General features: G+C 45.9%; 1 protein-coding gene across 4 annotated transcripts in view; it reads left to right on the top strand.

Annotated features, from left to right (window-relative positions):
• Positions 1–11105, top strand: part of APLP1 (amyloid beta precursor like protein 1) — a 49757-nt gene extending 38652 nt beyond the window's left edge. For all 4 annotated transcript variants that reach the window (XM_053267719.1, XM_053267717.1, XM_053267718.1 and 1 more), the window contains 2 exons: positions 7851–7994; positions 8551–11105. In XM_053267719.1, coding sequence (XP_053123694.1) covers positions 7851–7994; positions 8551–8649 — 243 coding nt within the window. In that variant the 3' untranslated portion in view covers positions 8650–11105. The remainder of the gene's footprint in view (positions 1–7850; positions 7995–8550) is intronic.
• The last annotated feature ends 1954 nt before the right edge of the window (positions 11106–13059 follow it).

Genomic DNA, 13059 nt, shown 5'->3' with positions numbered 1-13059 from the left:
CTATAAGCAGTTAAAAAAAAAAAGATATGTTTAATATAAGTACCCATCAAAGCTGCAGGAGTCATTTTCTTTAGATATTCCCCCTTCTCCCTTACATAAGGAATCCTCTCTTCTGAGAGGATGCCTTTCCTGCAGCAAATACACACATAGTCTAAAAGTAACATCTTAAAGCATATTTAATAAAATATGTACTCCCTTCAGAAATCTGTAGTTTAGCAACATTATTGGTGTTCAGGAGAGCCCTTAAGAGACCACATCTCTTTTGTCTGGCTTTCCAGAATTTTTGAATTGTTCTAGCTGGCCCTAAAGATTTGCTTGTGCAATTGTGTTAACTATTTAAATTTAAATGGCTTTTATTTGTTGTAAACCACCTAGCGCTATTTGGATGGGCAGTACACACATATATTGAATAAAATATTTTTTAAAAAAACAAACAAAAACCTTCCTGCAACAGAACCATATGCAAATATAATTCTCCCATTAATTGCTTAAAGCTCCTAAGAATTAATCAATGCAGATTTCTTTACTCAGGTGACACAGCCCTAAACAAGAATATGTCCTTTAGTTCTCAAGGAACATAGGAAGCTGCCCTATACTGAGTCAGACCACTGGTCTTTCTAGCTCAGAATTGTCTTCACAGACTGGTAGCGGCTTCTCCAAGGCTGCAGGCAGGAATCTCTCTCAGCCCTATCTTGGAGATGCCACGGAGGAAAAGGACACTTTGATCCTACAGAGTTATTATTGTTATGTAGCAAGAAGGGTGTGCTTTCATCTCTGTATATTATTTTCTTTGCTTGGAAGATGCTTTCTGTGCAAAAAAAAAATGGATTGGCCTTATTTAGTTCCTGTCTTCCCTTGGTACAGTAATTGTGTCTGCTCTAAAACCCGGGATTCTTTTCCCAGCATCTTGCCTCTTCAGGCATCCCCTTGAGTGCTTCCCTTTGATGTCATTGTTGTCAAATCCGTAAGCACCTTTCTGGGTTCGGTCTCTTGTTGCCTTCCGCGCAAGGAGTAGTACCCAAGGCTCAGGCTGCAGAGTGGAGAGCCAGCTTGGTCTTCAGGGCCGCCAATTAGTTCTGAAGGAAGAAAAGTAAAGAGACTGCAGTTGGCAAGGCACGAAAGGGGGGAACCTATTTATTTTAATCCATTTTATTTATTTTAACATAGAGAGAAGTATTTTCCCCCCTCCCCCTGCAAAAAAAAAAGAAAAATGGGGCACATTAAGAATGTGATGTTCCATAATACCAAAATTTTAGATGAAGTGGTATTAAATGCATCACTGGCTTATTGCTCCCAGATGGGTTTATCTAGATCGGTCTTCTTCACTGTAAAGCCAAAGGCTGGTGGTGGCTTCCATCAACTCTAAACGAGGCTCCCAAACTAACTTTTTCTTGGGCTCATATAAAGCTTTGGCCAAAACAGCATACTCTGCAGAGTTCTCCTGATACCCTGCGTAGGCTATCATCCTGATACCATTTGGAGACTGACTGAACAAAGAGGCACCTTTTAAAAGTGGTGATTGTCTTTATTTAGCAGGGGGAGAGCAACTGGCCCTATCCAACCCCAGCACAGCATTCCTCCAGTGGCTGTTGCTGGTGTCTGTTTCTTTTTTAGATTGTGAGCCCTTTGGGGACAGGGAGCCATTTTATTTTTCTGTGGAAGCCACTTTGGGGACTTCTGTTGAAAAGTGGTAAGAGGAGCCGCCCAGGAGAACAATTTGTTATGGGGCAGCTAACAATATTATTATCATCATTATTGTTGTTGTTTACATAGTCAGACAGGAGTTATTCACTGGGTTTTTTTATCCAGACATTGAGTCCTTCCCAAGGACCTGGGATGGCTGAATTTTATTGTCAATGATGTTGCTGTTATTATTATAGATATCGTCACAGAATATAGGCTGTTCCCAGTAATGCTGTTTTTTGTAACTGGCTGATGGTGATTTCTGTGGCCCCTATGATGTTGAGGTGCTCTTCAAGTTGTTTTGGAATTGTACCTAGGGCGCCAATTACTACTGGGATTATTATTATTGTTGTTATTACCACTACTACAGGAGAACCTCTATGCGCGTTCCACGTATCTGTGGGGTGTCTTAATAAAAACCGTTTCCAGTATCCGCAAATACGGAGGGGTTAAATCCCACATATCTGTGGTTCCTAGAGGGTCGGAAGTGACCATGGAGGTCACTTCCACCCGCCATTATGTCCAAAGGAGCCATTTTGTGGCTCATTTCTCAAAAATGGACTCTTTTGGTGGGTTTGGGGGGGCATTTCATCCTTTAGATGGCATTCCTGGGCTCATGGAGAACCAGTCACAGTAAGGTGGTTGTTGTGTTTTGCCATTGTGGGCTGGTTTTGGCCATTTTTTTGTCCTTTCCCCCTCCACCCTTGAACTTAACCCCTTTTCCCCATAGCCGTAATGCCTTGTCACTCATGGTTCCGCTACTTGTGCTAGTAGGTGAGAAACGGACCCCCGCCCCGCACGAGTAACAAGGTTCTCCGTATTCGTATTCTGATGAGCTTCTGATGAGTCCCCCCTCCTCCAATTGGGGTGCTAGAAGCACAGCATGACGAGGACCCTTCGCAGCGGTGAAGCAGTGGGGTCCCTGTGCGCAGATCCATTGCTCTTTCAGTGCTCTTCACGGTCCAGACATGTCTCCTCCTTTTGCCATTGATGGCTTTCACTGACTACTGTGGGACAAATGTACAGCGCCTCTTTGAGCTAGAGTCCAGCCCTAGACATTTTTTGGTCAGTACATCGAAAGCTGCCTTATACCGAGTCAGATCGAGCTCAGAACTGCCCACACCAGGAGTGCACCATTCTGGCCCGTCAGCTGTTGTTGGACCACATAGGAAGCTGCCATCTACCAGTCAGGCCATTGGTCCATCTATCTCAGTATTGTCTTCACAGACTGGCAGTGGCTTCTCCAAGGTTGCAGGCAGGAATCTCTCCCAGCCCTATCTTGGAGCAGCCAAGGAGGGAACCTGGGACCTAGAGGCTCTTCCCAGAGCGGCTCCATCCCCTAAGGGGAATATTTTACATTGCTCGCACATCAAGTCTCTCATTCATATGCAACCAGGGTGGACCCTGCTTAGCTAAGGGGACAAGTCATGCTTGCTACCACAAGACCAGCTCTCATAGGAACATAGGAAGCTGCCATATACTGAGTCAGACCATTGGTCTATGTAGCTCAGTAGTATCTTCACAGATTGGCAGTGGCTTCTCCAAGGTTGCAGGCAGGAATCTCCTTCAGCCCCATCTTAGAGATGCCAGGGAGGGAACTTGGAACCTTCTGCTCTTCCCAGAGCAGCTCCATCCCCTGAGAGGAATATCTTACAGTGCTCGCACATCAAGTCTACCATTCATATGCAACCAGGGTAGATCCTGCTTAGCTAAAGGGACAAGTCATGCTTGCTACCACAAGACCAGTTCTCCTCTCCCCATCATCATTACAACTCCTATCATCCCTGACTACTGGCTACTGAGTCTGGGAATTGTGGGAGTTGTAATCCAACAGCAGCTGGCAGGACAAAGGCTCTACACTGACTGGCAGCAACTCTCCAAGATTTCAGAAAAAGCTCATTTCCTGACTTGCCTGGAGAGGCCAGAGATTGAACCGGGAACTTCCTGCATGCACAGCAGATAATCTGCCATTTTGCTGTGGCTCCATCCTTTCAGAGATATGCGTGGAAAGAACCTGTGAAGAACAAATTCACTTAAGAAGCCAAAGGCAGGAAGTACGTACGTGTGTGTGTGTGTGTGTGTGTGTGTGTGTGTGTGTGTGTGTGTTTACAACCAGCTCATCAAATTCTGATTTATGTTTGCAAATATTTTTACTATTCCCTTGGATATATGCTGCATCAGTTGACTCTGTGCCCTGCATACATCTGTTGTAATATAAAACTCCAACACCACCTTAGCCTCTTCCTTCTCAGATGTTTGTGCAGCTCTTTTCTGAGCGGATCGCTAGCATCAGATTACTTGGCAGGAAGTTACAGTGATCTGGTTGCTTCTCTGCAGAATCCCAAATCAAAGAAAATTTATCCTGAGGGAGTCTTTCTTTTCTTTTCTTTTTTTAAAAAAATGACTGGTATCCTCATTACCATGACCAAGGTCACCTTCTGTTTCATGTCATGTTTTGCTTCCTTATGGCTTTTTAAAAAAGTGTGTCTGAACAAAAGGTCACTTTTGCTATATTTCTTTGCTCTTTTTTTGGTCCCTCAGGTTATTTGGGGTGGGGAGAGATGGATTCCATTTCTCTGGAAAAGACAAAACTGGAAAAAGTAATCCAATTTGCTTGATTTTCTTCTTGGTGCAACTAGGTGATAGAAACTTCCAAACCAGGTTGGGTTTTTCTATTAATAGTTGATTGAATGATTTTCCTATAACAAGTAACAATATACAAAAAGAAAAGAGCATACAGAGAGTAGTTATTTTGCCCATAATCTTTTCCCACAAACCTCTCCTCGCCCCAAGACAAAATGGGGGGAAAAAGAGAGAGGTGACAAATGAGAATCAAAATAAAAAGTCCTGTTCCGCATTAAGTGTATCTATCTATTTATTTATTTATTACATTTCTATACTGCCCCATCCAACAGCTCGGGGCGGTTTACAAAACCAAAACAAAATCATTTAAAAATCAAATTTTAAAACCTAAACAATTCAAACACAGTTCAAAACAGTTAAAACAATTAAAATAATTTTGTAGAGATTACTACACCTTATACGAGGTGAAATTTTAAAGTAGGAATTGGCAAAAAGGTCTAAATATTGTTGCCAAATATTTGAGAATTTCTTGTTAGCTTGTAATTTTTAGAAATGTTGTTTGCTCCCTAGCAGGCAGTAGTAACATATCAAACACTTGACAGGTGATGCTAAGAATACATTTTAGTCTTCTCTAAGCAACTTCTGCTAAAGGTGGAAGAGCAGTTTTAAAACTCAGCTATACATTCTAGCCCTCGTAAAGTTTTACAGCTGAATTGCAGATGCTGGGACTGGAAACGTTGACTTAAGTATCATTTGTGGAAATGGCCTTGAGCATGAGAACAAATCCAGTTTTATTTCTGCTCTGAATGCCTGATGAATGCTATGGGGATCAAAAGCTTACTGCACACTCTTGAACTATTGCAACAGTTGATGTAATCATTTCCTAATCCGGTTGTCTGTCTGTTGTCTTGAGGTGTTCCTCTGTGTGCAGATTCCTTTCCCATCTTTATTCTCACAATAGCCCTGTAAACTACTGCACTATTCTCACTTTTACAGGGGAAAGCATGAGTGATTGTACCCCTGGCTATGCCGTCAGTACTGTGCCACATATTACATGGCGGAGGATTTTTTTAATTTTTATTTTCCTCTTTAAAATTGTTCCATTTTTCTTTAATAGTGTCAAGCCAAAAGATTACTTTAATGAAAAGCAGTATAGAAATCAAACTATCAATCAATTAAATAGCTAATGACACTCTCCACAAAACAAAACCTAACTGAGCAGCAGCTATAGTCACAATAAGCAACATATCATCAATCTAAACAAAAACACAATTGCAGAGAAGGCTGCTTTATACCGAGTCAGACCATTGGTCCATCTAGCTCAGTAATGTCTACACTGACTGGCAGATACTCCACACAAGAGTCTTTCCAAGCTCTGCCTGGAATTGAACCTCGGATCTCCCCCCACCCTCAACCATCCCTTTAAAAAAAACAGCAATAAAATGCAAATGCAGCAGACAATATAAACTTGAGCTCAAGTGCTTTTTAAACAAGCTAGCATCTTTGCCTAATTCCTGAGGATGCACAGTGGGAGGGCCAGACGAATCTCCTTGTAGAGGTCACAGGAATTTCACAGGAATGGTGCCACTATGGAGAAGGTCCTGCTCCAAGAGGACGTCTTCCAAACAGTGTTCTATTTAAAAAAAAAAAATTCATCTGTGTGCAGAATGAATTTTATTCTGGGAGGGAGTATCAAGGCAGCCTGTGCACACCTGCATTCAGAATGGGGCCTTCCTGATTCAACCTGAGCGGGATCTAACATTAATTGAGCGGCCATCAAAAAACTTGTGAGCGCGGGCAAGTGCACATGCCTTAGAGGGAACACTGCTTTCCGAACTTCATTTGGTAAGGCACCCAGGGCAAGCAGCCAGCTTTTGAATGCAGTGCATGAAGAGGTCCATAGCGGGTGGTCTTTCTAATGATGCCACCCCTGCCTGGATGAAATCAGGACTGTAGCATGACAGAGAGAGAGAGCAGAGATTTAACCCTTTCCCCTGCATCGTACTATTCCCCCCCCACACACACACACAACCCGCAGGGCATTTTCAAAGGGTGTCTTCAATCAGAAAAATATTGCACCTGCGATTAACTTCTAAAGAACTTCAGCAGATCCTGTTCACAGCTCTCCTGTGTGGCATCTAAATGCAACCCACACGTGCATTTAAACGACATGGACCAAAATGATTAACGGCTTGGCCACACTCTCCTATTTCGATGCTCTTAAGTTCCATAGGCAGAAATTTGCAAGTGGCTGAGAACTTTCTGTGTTACTGCAAAATGGCAAAAGGCTGAACATAAGTAGTCTAATGTTTAAAGTGTTAGAATTAAAATTAATAAAGTGCCAATTGCTTGTGTCTCAGTGGTATGCTTTTGCACTCAATGGTATGTGTAAGGCAGACTCGCTTCTTCCTGAGCATTTGAGCAGAATATATGCATTATCCCATATATTTCCATAAGGATTTAAGGAAAAGAATTAGAATCTTACTCCCCCCCCCCCGGCTTTATTTCCATGTTGGCCAATGGCCATAACAGAAATGCAAAACGCAGTTCATACTTTGAAATGGTTTTTGTGATTTATTTTATGTCAGTGGGAAAGGGGTCAGCTAATTAGTTTTCATTACTGTAATCAGACTAGCAATTCATAAAATGGCATGGAATAAAAATGTTAATGAGCCATTTTTCTTATTTTAAATAACCATCTGACTTCAAGAGGTACTTCTTGGTATATCTGAAACTGCCCCCCCCCCCGCCCTGCCCCCAGCTAAATCCCTCAGAATAGTTCTTGTTCTGTGTAAAATCGTTCAACAAATTATCAAATTAACAACACAGGAGACGCTGATATGCTCTGCTTCCCAAATTGAAGACCGACTTCTTAATTTTGACACAGCATTTTCCTTGGGCATTGTTCTGTTGCCATTTTCAATTAGAGGTAGCCCAACCTCTTCCTAGATCAGCCAGAAATAACAGCACTTCCATAATTAAAATATAGATCTATATTTAAATGCTGTGTAGAATGTGATTTTGCTGAGAGCATCTCTGGCATCTCTAGGGTCACAGGTTCCCAATCATGGGACCCCACACGATGATGGACTACAACTCCCACCATCCCCAGCCACAGTGGCTGGGGGTGATGGGAGTCATAGTCCAACACCATCTGGGGACCTCAGATTGGGAATTCCTGTGTGTGGCGTCATTCCTGCGATGTCATCAGCTGCGACTTCTGCATCTTTTTTCTGAGTTTCCTTTAAAGTATTTGCTCTCAGTTTGATTCTTATAATGTGCTTAGTGGCTATGCACATGTCCCTGTGCCTCTGGCATGCCCATCCAATGCTAGTTTCTTTTCTTATAACTTTATATGGAAATGGTTTTCCTTTTAATAACAAAAAAAGGGGTTTAAAGACAAAAGTGCTGAGGCTACTTCCTCGTCCTGCAGAGGCCTGGTGTGGAAGAAACTTTATTCGCCGCCTCTCTTTTTCCCCTTCCACTTCCACCCCACATTGTGACATAGACACAAGGGGTTTCCTCTCAGTCTGATTTGGGAGGGCTGAGTGCATTAAGGTCTCACTGAATCTCTTCCTCCACAGGAGCCAGATACCATGGTAACCATCAACAGGGGTGCCCTAATCGGCCTCCTTGTAGTGGCAGTGGCTGTTGCCATGGTGATCATCATCAGTCTCCTGATGGTTCGCCGGAAGCCCTACGGGACCATCAGCCATGGCATTGTTGAGGTACAGTGGAAAGGGACCGCCATCTACCCAGCCCCTTATATGGCGTTAAAAGGGGCTTGGGCAAATTCATGGTGGACAGGTCTATCACTGGCTACTAGTCTTGATAGCTCTAGGCCACCTCTAGCCTCAGAGGCAAGATGCCTCTGAATACCAGTTGCAGGGGAGCAACAGCAGGAGAGAGGGCATGCACATACCCATGCACATAATTCTTTGGGATTCCTGCCCCACTGAACTGCAGTTCCCAGAGTTCTCTGGAGAGAAGGGATGACTTATACCAGCTTAAAACAGCAGTGTAGATCAGAGATTCTGAAACTTGGGCCCCCAGATAATGTAGTCCAAGAACTCCCAACATCCCAGCCACAAGCGGGGGTCATAGGGATTGGAGTTCAAAGGCCATTGGGGCTGGGGAAGATGGGAGTTGTAGTCCAGCATCTTCTGGCGATGCAAGTTTGGGGATTGCTGGTGCAGGTAACTCCCTCGGCAGGTTTGTTTACGGAGCCGTGGGTGAGCCAGTGGTGTGCTTTAACCCCTTCCTCTTTCTTCCTCCTCTTGGCAGGTGGACCCCATGGTTAGCCCTGAGGAGCGGCAGTTGAACAAGATGCAGAACCATGGCTACGAGAACCCCACCTACAAATTCTTTGAAGAAATGAACTGAGCTCCTCGAGGCTGGGGTGGGTGGGGAATGTGGTGTCACTGGGGAGGTGGGTGTGACCATGGGGGTGGGGAAGGGGTGGTATCTACAGAGGGAGAGGGGCAGCTTCCAGAAGTACTTCCACCCACAGCCCCTCTCCCTCTGCTCTGGCTGAGCCTGACCCCCAGTTTCCCTGCACCTCCTCTTGCTCTTCCATTTGCCATCTTCTTTCTCACGCTCACCTTTCCGGGCGTACAGCTCCCATCCCTGGTCTGCCACCTACCATCACCCACCCACCCACTTTCTCTATTTCCCACTCTCAATTCTTAGGCGCCCCCCCCCCACCCAGAGCTGCCAGTGTCTGGCGGCATCTCTGGCTATCTCCATCACCGGGACACCTCCGCGATGTGCACTTGTTGGTGGCTTCTTGAATCTGGCAGGGAGCGGGGCACCAAAACCGGCAACCCACCTGCCCCAAAAAGCTCCGGTGTGGCCATTTGCTAAGCATCTCCCCCCCCCTCCCGCAACTTGCACAGGGCCAGCTGTAGTTTCGGAACTGCTGCCCGCACCGTAACCTGTGTGCATCACCTCAAAACTAGACATGTGCATAACACTGTATTCCACTGAGCTGCATCCTCCACACATTCCGTCCACCACGCTAATCTTCATCTTCATTTCACTTTGTGTGCGTGTGTGCGTGTGCGTGTGTGTTCCCACTCCCTTTCAAACTCAGCCCAGAGTTTACACGTGAGACAAAAAGGCTGTGCATCCTCCTAACAGCCTCTTGCTAACCTAACCCAGCCTGCCTCCAGCATAGGAACCCAGTCCCACCTGCACTTTCTTTCTTTCTCCCTCCTCTCACATGAATGTTATGCTTCCTTTTAAACTCCTCACTAGTTGCACTTAATTTATTGGCAAGCCAGTTCCGAGGGTGGACCGGAGTAGGCAAACCCTCTTCTGTTCTCCCCATTAACTTCAGCAGCATCTTCCTTACTAGTTTGGAGAGGGGAGATATAGGGCTCTACACTCTTCCTCATCCTCTCCGTCCCTCTCTCCAAGCTCACGGGGAGGGCATAAAGTTGCTGAAAACGGATGGAGGGCTGGTTTTTGTCCATCCCAGCAATCCCTAAATTAGGTGGGGATGGAAATTCAGCCATGAATGGGGATGGGGTCGTGGCTGTTATCAGCTTGATGGACAGACACGGGTCTCTGTTTGCCATCTGCACTGGAGTATTTTTCTTAAAGGGCAGGACTTTGCCCATCACACCATAGGGGGTGGGCGGTGGGCAGCATCTCCCCCCTTCCAAAGCAATGCACCATGAAGTAGGAGCCATCTCAGCACCCCAATTCAGGCTACTCTGGTGCTGTTCTCTTGCCATCGATGCTGGTGAATGCCAAATCTGTTCCGTTTTCATTTTGTAATATTTGTACACTACTTTTCGACCCTCCCCGTTTTCAGCGGTTCACAATAATAAAATCGGGTTTCTAGGTGAATGATATTGACCTCACGATGATGCAGCCAGGGCACTAGCTGCTGTCCCTGATTTGAAACTACGGCAATGGGAGATTCCTGTTCTTTTCCCCGGCAAGGTGGCAGCAGCAGCAGCAGCAAAGGGTGTGTGGGCAGGGGAGAGGTGGCAGATGTTTTCAGAGTCCCTTCTTCTGTCCACCAGTTTTTTGTGGGGTGGGGGAATGTTCTAAGTACTGCCTTTGGACAGTACCATTTTACTAGCTTTTATAGGGTGGCATGCTGAGCAATACACCATATTTGTTGGCATAAACTAATAGGGATTGCGAGACAGATTAGAAGAAATAGACAGAAGGCTGATTTCTGAGTCAGTGGGAGTGCCCCAAGCCTGGTGTTCCACATAATAGGGATTCTCGATGTTGTTGACTACAATGCCCATAACCTGCAGCTAAAGGCCATTGCAGCTGGAGATGCTGGGCGTTGTAGTCAACAACATCTGGGAATCCCTGTTTCAGGGAACACTGCCCAAGACCTAATTACACTGGACAAATGTTAAAAGCCTAGCATTATTGCATGCCCTCTACCAGTGCTTTTGGTCCACCTAAGAGCAGCAGAGGGAGAAGGTTGGTGGGTGCAAGTTCTCCCATTGTTCCTACATTGCTGGGAATCAGTGCACTTGGCGAACCTTTCCCTGCCTGGCAGAAATAGGAACGCTGCTGGAATCTGGCAGCCCCACAAGTGGGCCAGCTCCCCTGCTGTCCTCCCCTGCCATGCTCACATTTGGGAAAGGAAAATGTCAGGCTCTGTGCCCTGCACGCACCTCTGCTCTGCCACCCAACCGCTGCTGATTTGTGCCCTGCCCACCCTTGCCCTGTTTTAGATCTTGTTCCTTTCTAAGCTGACACTCTTGAAATCAAGATGCAAATGTCAAAACCAGACAAACTAGGAGATGGATTTCAATTGCCAGCCCTCCCACCAAACTAATAAAAATATTGTCACTTCTCTAACCCCAGTGCTGTGCCTCGTCTCTTCTGTATTGGGGGTGCGGGGCGGTGGTGAACTGTGTGAATGGAGGGAGAATGAGATGGTCAAAATGAGGTGGGTCTCCACACCTTTGAAGAACCCAGGGGTGATGTTACAAGGATGAAGTGTGGAGGGCTGTCAATAGACTCTTTGTTCCCCCTCCTTCAGTTCCTGGCTTGAGCAAACCAGAATTTCCTGAGGTGTCCACATCAGGCAAACTATGGTTTGGACAAGCCAGGGTTTTGCCCAACTCTGACATGAATTCAAGTACAGATTGCTCAAGCGGGGAGGTATGAACCCAGTGCCCATGGCTGGCCACTGTATCTGAACCAGTCTTTCGCTTCAGTGGTATGACTCAGAGGGTAAGCTGCATCACTGGACAACTGCACCATCAACTGATGGCATATCTGTGATACACCTATCAGAGACCAAGCACCATGGTTAGCTTCAGAAGTGTAGCTAGGGAGAGGGCCTCTTCCCCGTGGCCCTTGGAGTGAGGGAGATAATGAAGAAAATAGGGAGGTGTGGAGCTCGGGGAGGGGGTTGATTCTTTGAGCCCACCAACTCAGTTATAGCTACACCCCTAGTTAGCTTTCAGAATTACCTCAACTGGTTAACGGAAGCAGCTCAAATATCCAACTGTGATGGAGGTGGGGTCTGGATCTGCACTCCCAGGCGTTTTCAAGGGAGGATGGGAACTTCTAAAAAAAGGAGTTGGCAACCTTACCTTATCTTTCCGTAGCATTCAGTCCAAGATTGTATGAGCAGTGCTGGCTCTCACTTGAGCTAGCCAAGGGAAATGGTATATGTTAAGCTGGTGAATGAGATCATTGGATCCACCTGTGCCCAAAGACCTGCAAAGCCTAGGAGCTTAAAGGAAATGAAAACTATTTTCCTAGATGTACCCAGTTCTTCAAGGTGGCAGCTGCTTGTTTTTGCACAAGTTCCATATGACAGAACCCAGAGAGCAGTACACACTGGATTACCCCATACTTTGTTTCTGGGACCAAGCTATTGTGTTCTGCTTCATACTGTAGTTGTGTGCCAGTTAATATGTAGTGTGTGCCACCTACCCAGTTGCCTCCAGTGTCCAGCCACTAAAATACTGCCCTGCTGGCATCCCAATAATCTGTCGCCTGAGGTGACTGCCTCGCCTTGCCCCATGAAAGGGCTGCCCCACCCTGAACAACATGCAGGGAAGTCAGTTTTTAGCCCAGATAGAGAGTGAAAGTGAGACCAAGAGGTATGTGACCCTCTCAAGAATCACCACTCCCTGAGTTCCTGCTGGTATTTCCTATGTCCAGACAAGAGGAGCAGATAAGATCTAGCTTAGCAGTGCGGCTGGGGAACAGGGGAGTTTTAGTTCAACAACAGATGGAGGGGAGCTTGCCCACATTTGGTCTAGCCGTAGGCAGGGACAAACTCCAAAATCATCAGGGACCCTGAAGCCCCAGGAAGAAAGGGAGTTTGGGTTGCAGATACAATTGTGAGTGACGGGTCTCTAAACCAGGGATTCTCAACGTTGGGGCCCCAGTTGTTATTGGACTTCAAATCCCATCATCCCCAACCAAAGGCCACTGGGGCTGGGGATTATGGGAGTTGAAGTCCAATAACATCTGGGAACCCAACGTTGAAAATCCCTGCTTAGACTCCAGCATCCATAGGCAGATTGACATGAGATCCCAGGAATAGGGAACAGTATGTAAAGGGCTTTCTGCATGCCCTGAAATATACCATCATGTATAATTAAGATTCATGCAAGCCATATTACATATAAATCCAAGCCAGGCAACTCAACGTGCTTAAACAGTACCCGAAGAACCAAGTCTGCAATTTTTCAAAACAAAGTTGTCAGGGTGCAGGCAGGGAGTCTGTGCTATTAATTTCTACCAGGCCCAGAGAATGATGCTTGGGCAGGGAGTGTATTTTCGGTGCATAGCTGC

Source organism: Hemicordylus capensis, chromosome 7 (genome assembly GCF_027244095.1).
Source record: "Hemicordylus capensis ecotype Gifberg chromosome 7, rHemCap1.1.pri, whole genome shotgun sequence".
NCBI classification, from domain to species: Eukaryota; Metazoa; Chordata; class Lepidosauria; order Squamata; family Cordylidae; genus Hemicordylus; species Hemicordylus capensis.
This window is presented reverse-complemented; position numbering and strand designations above follow the sequence as displayed.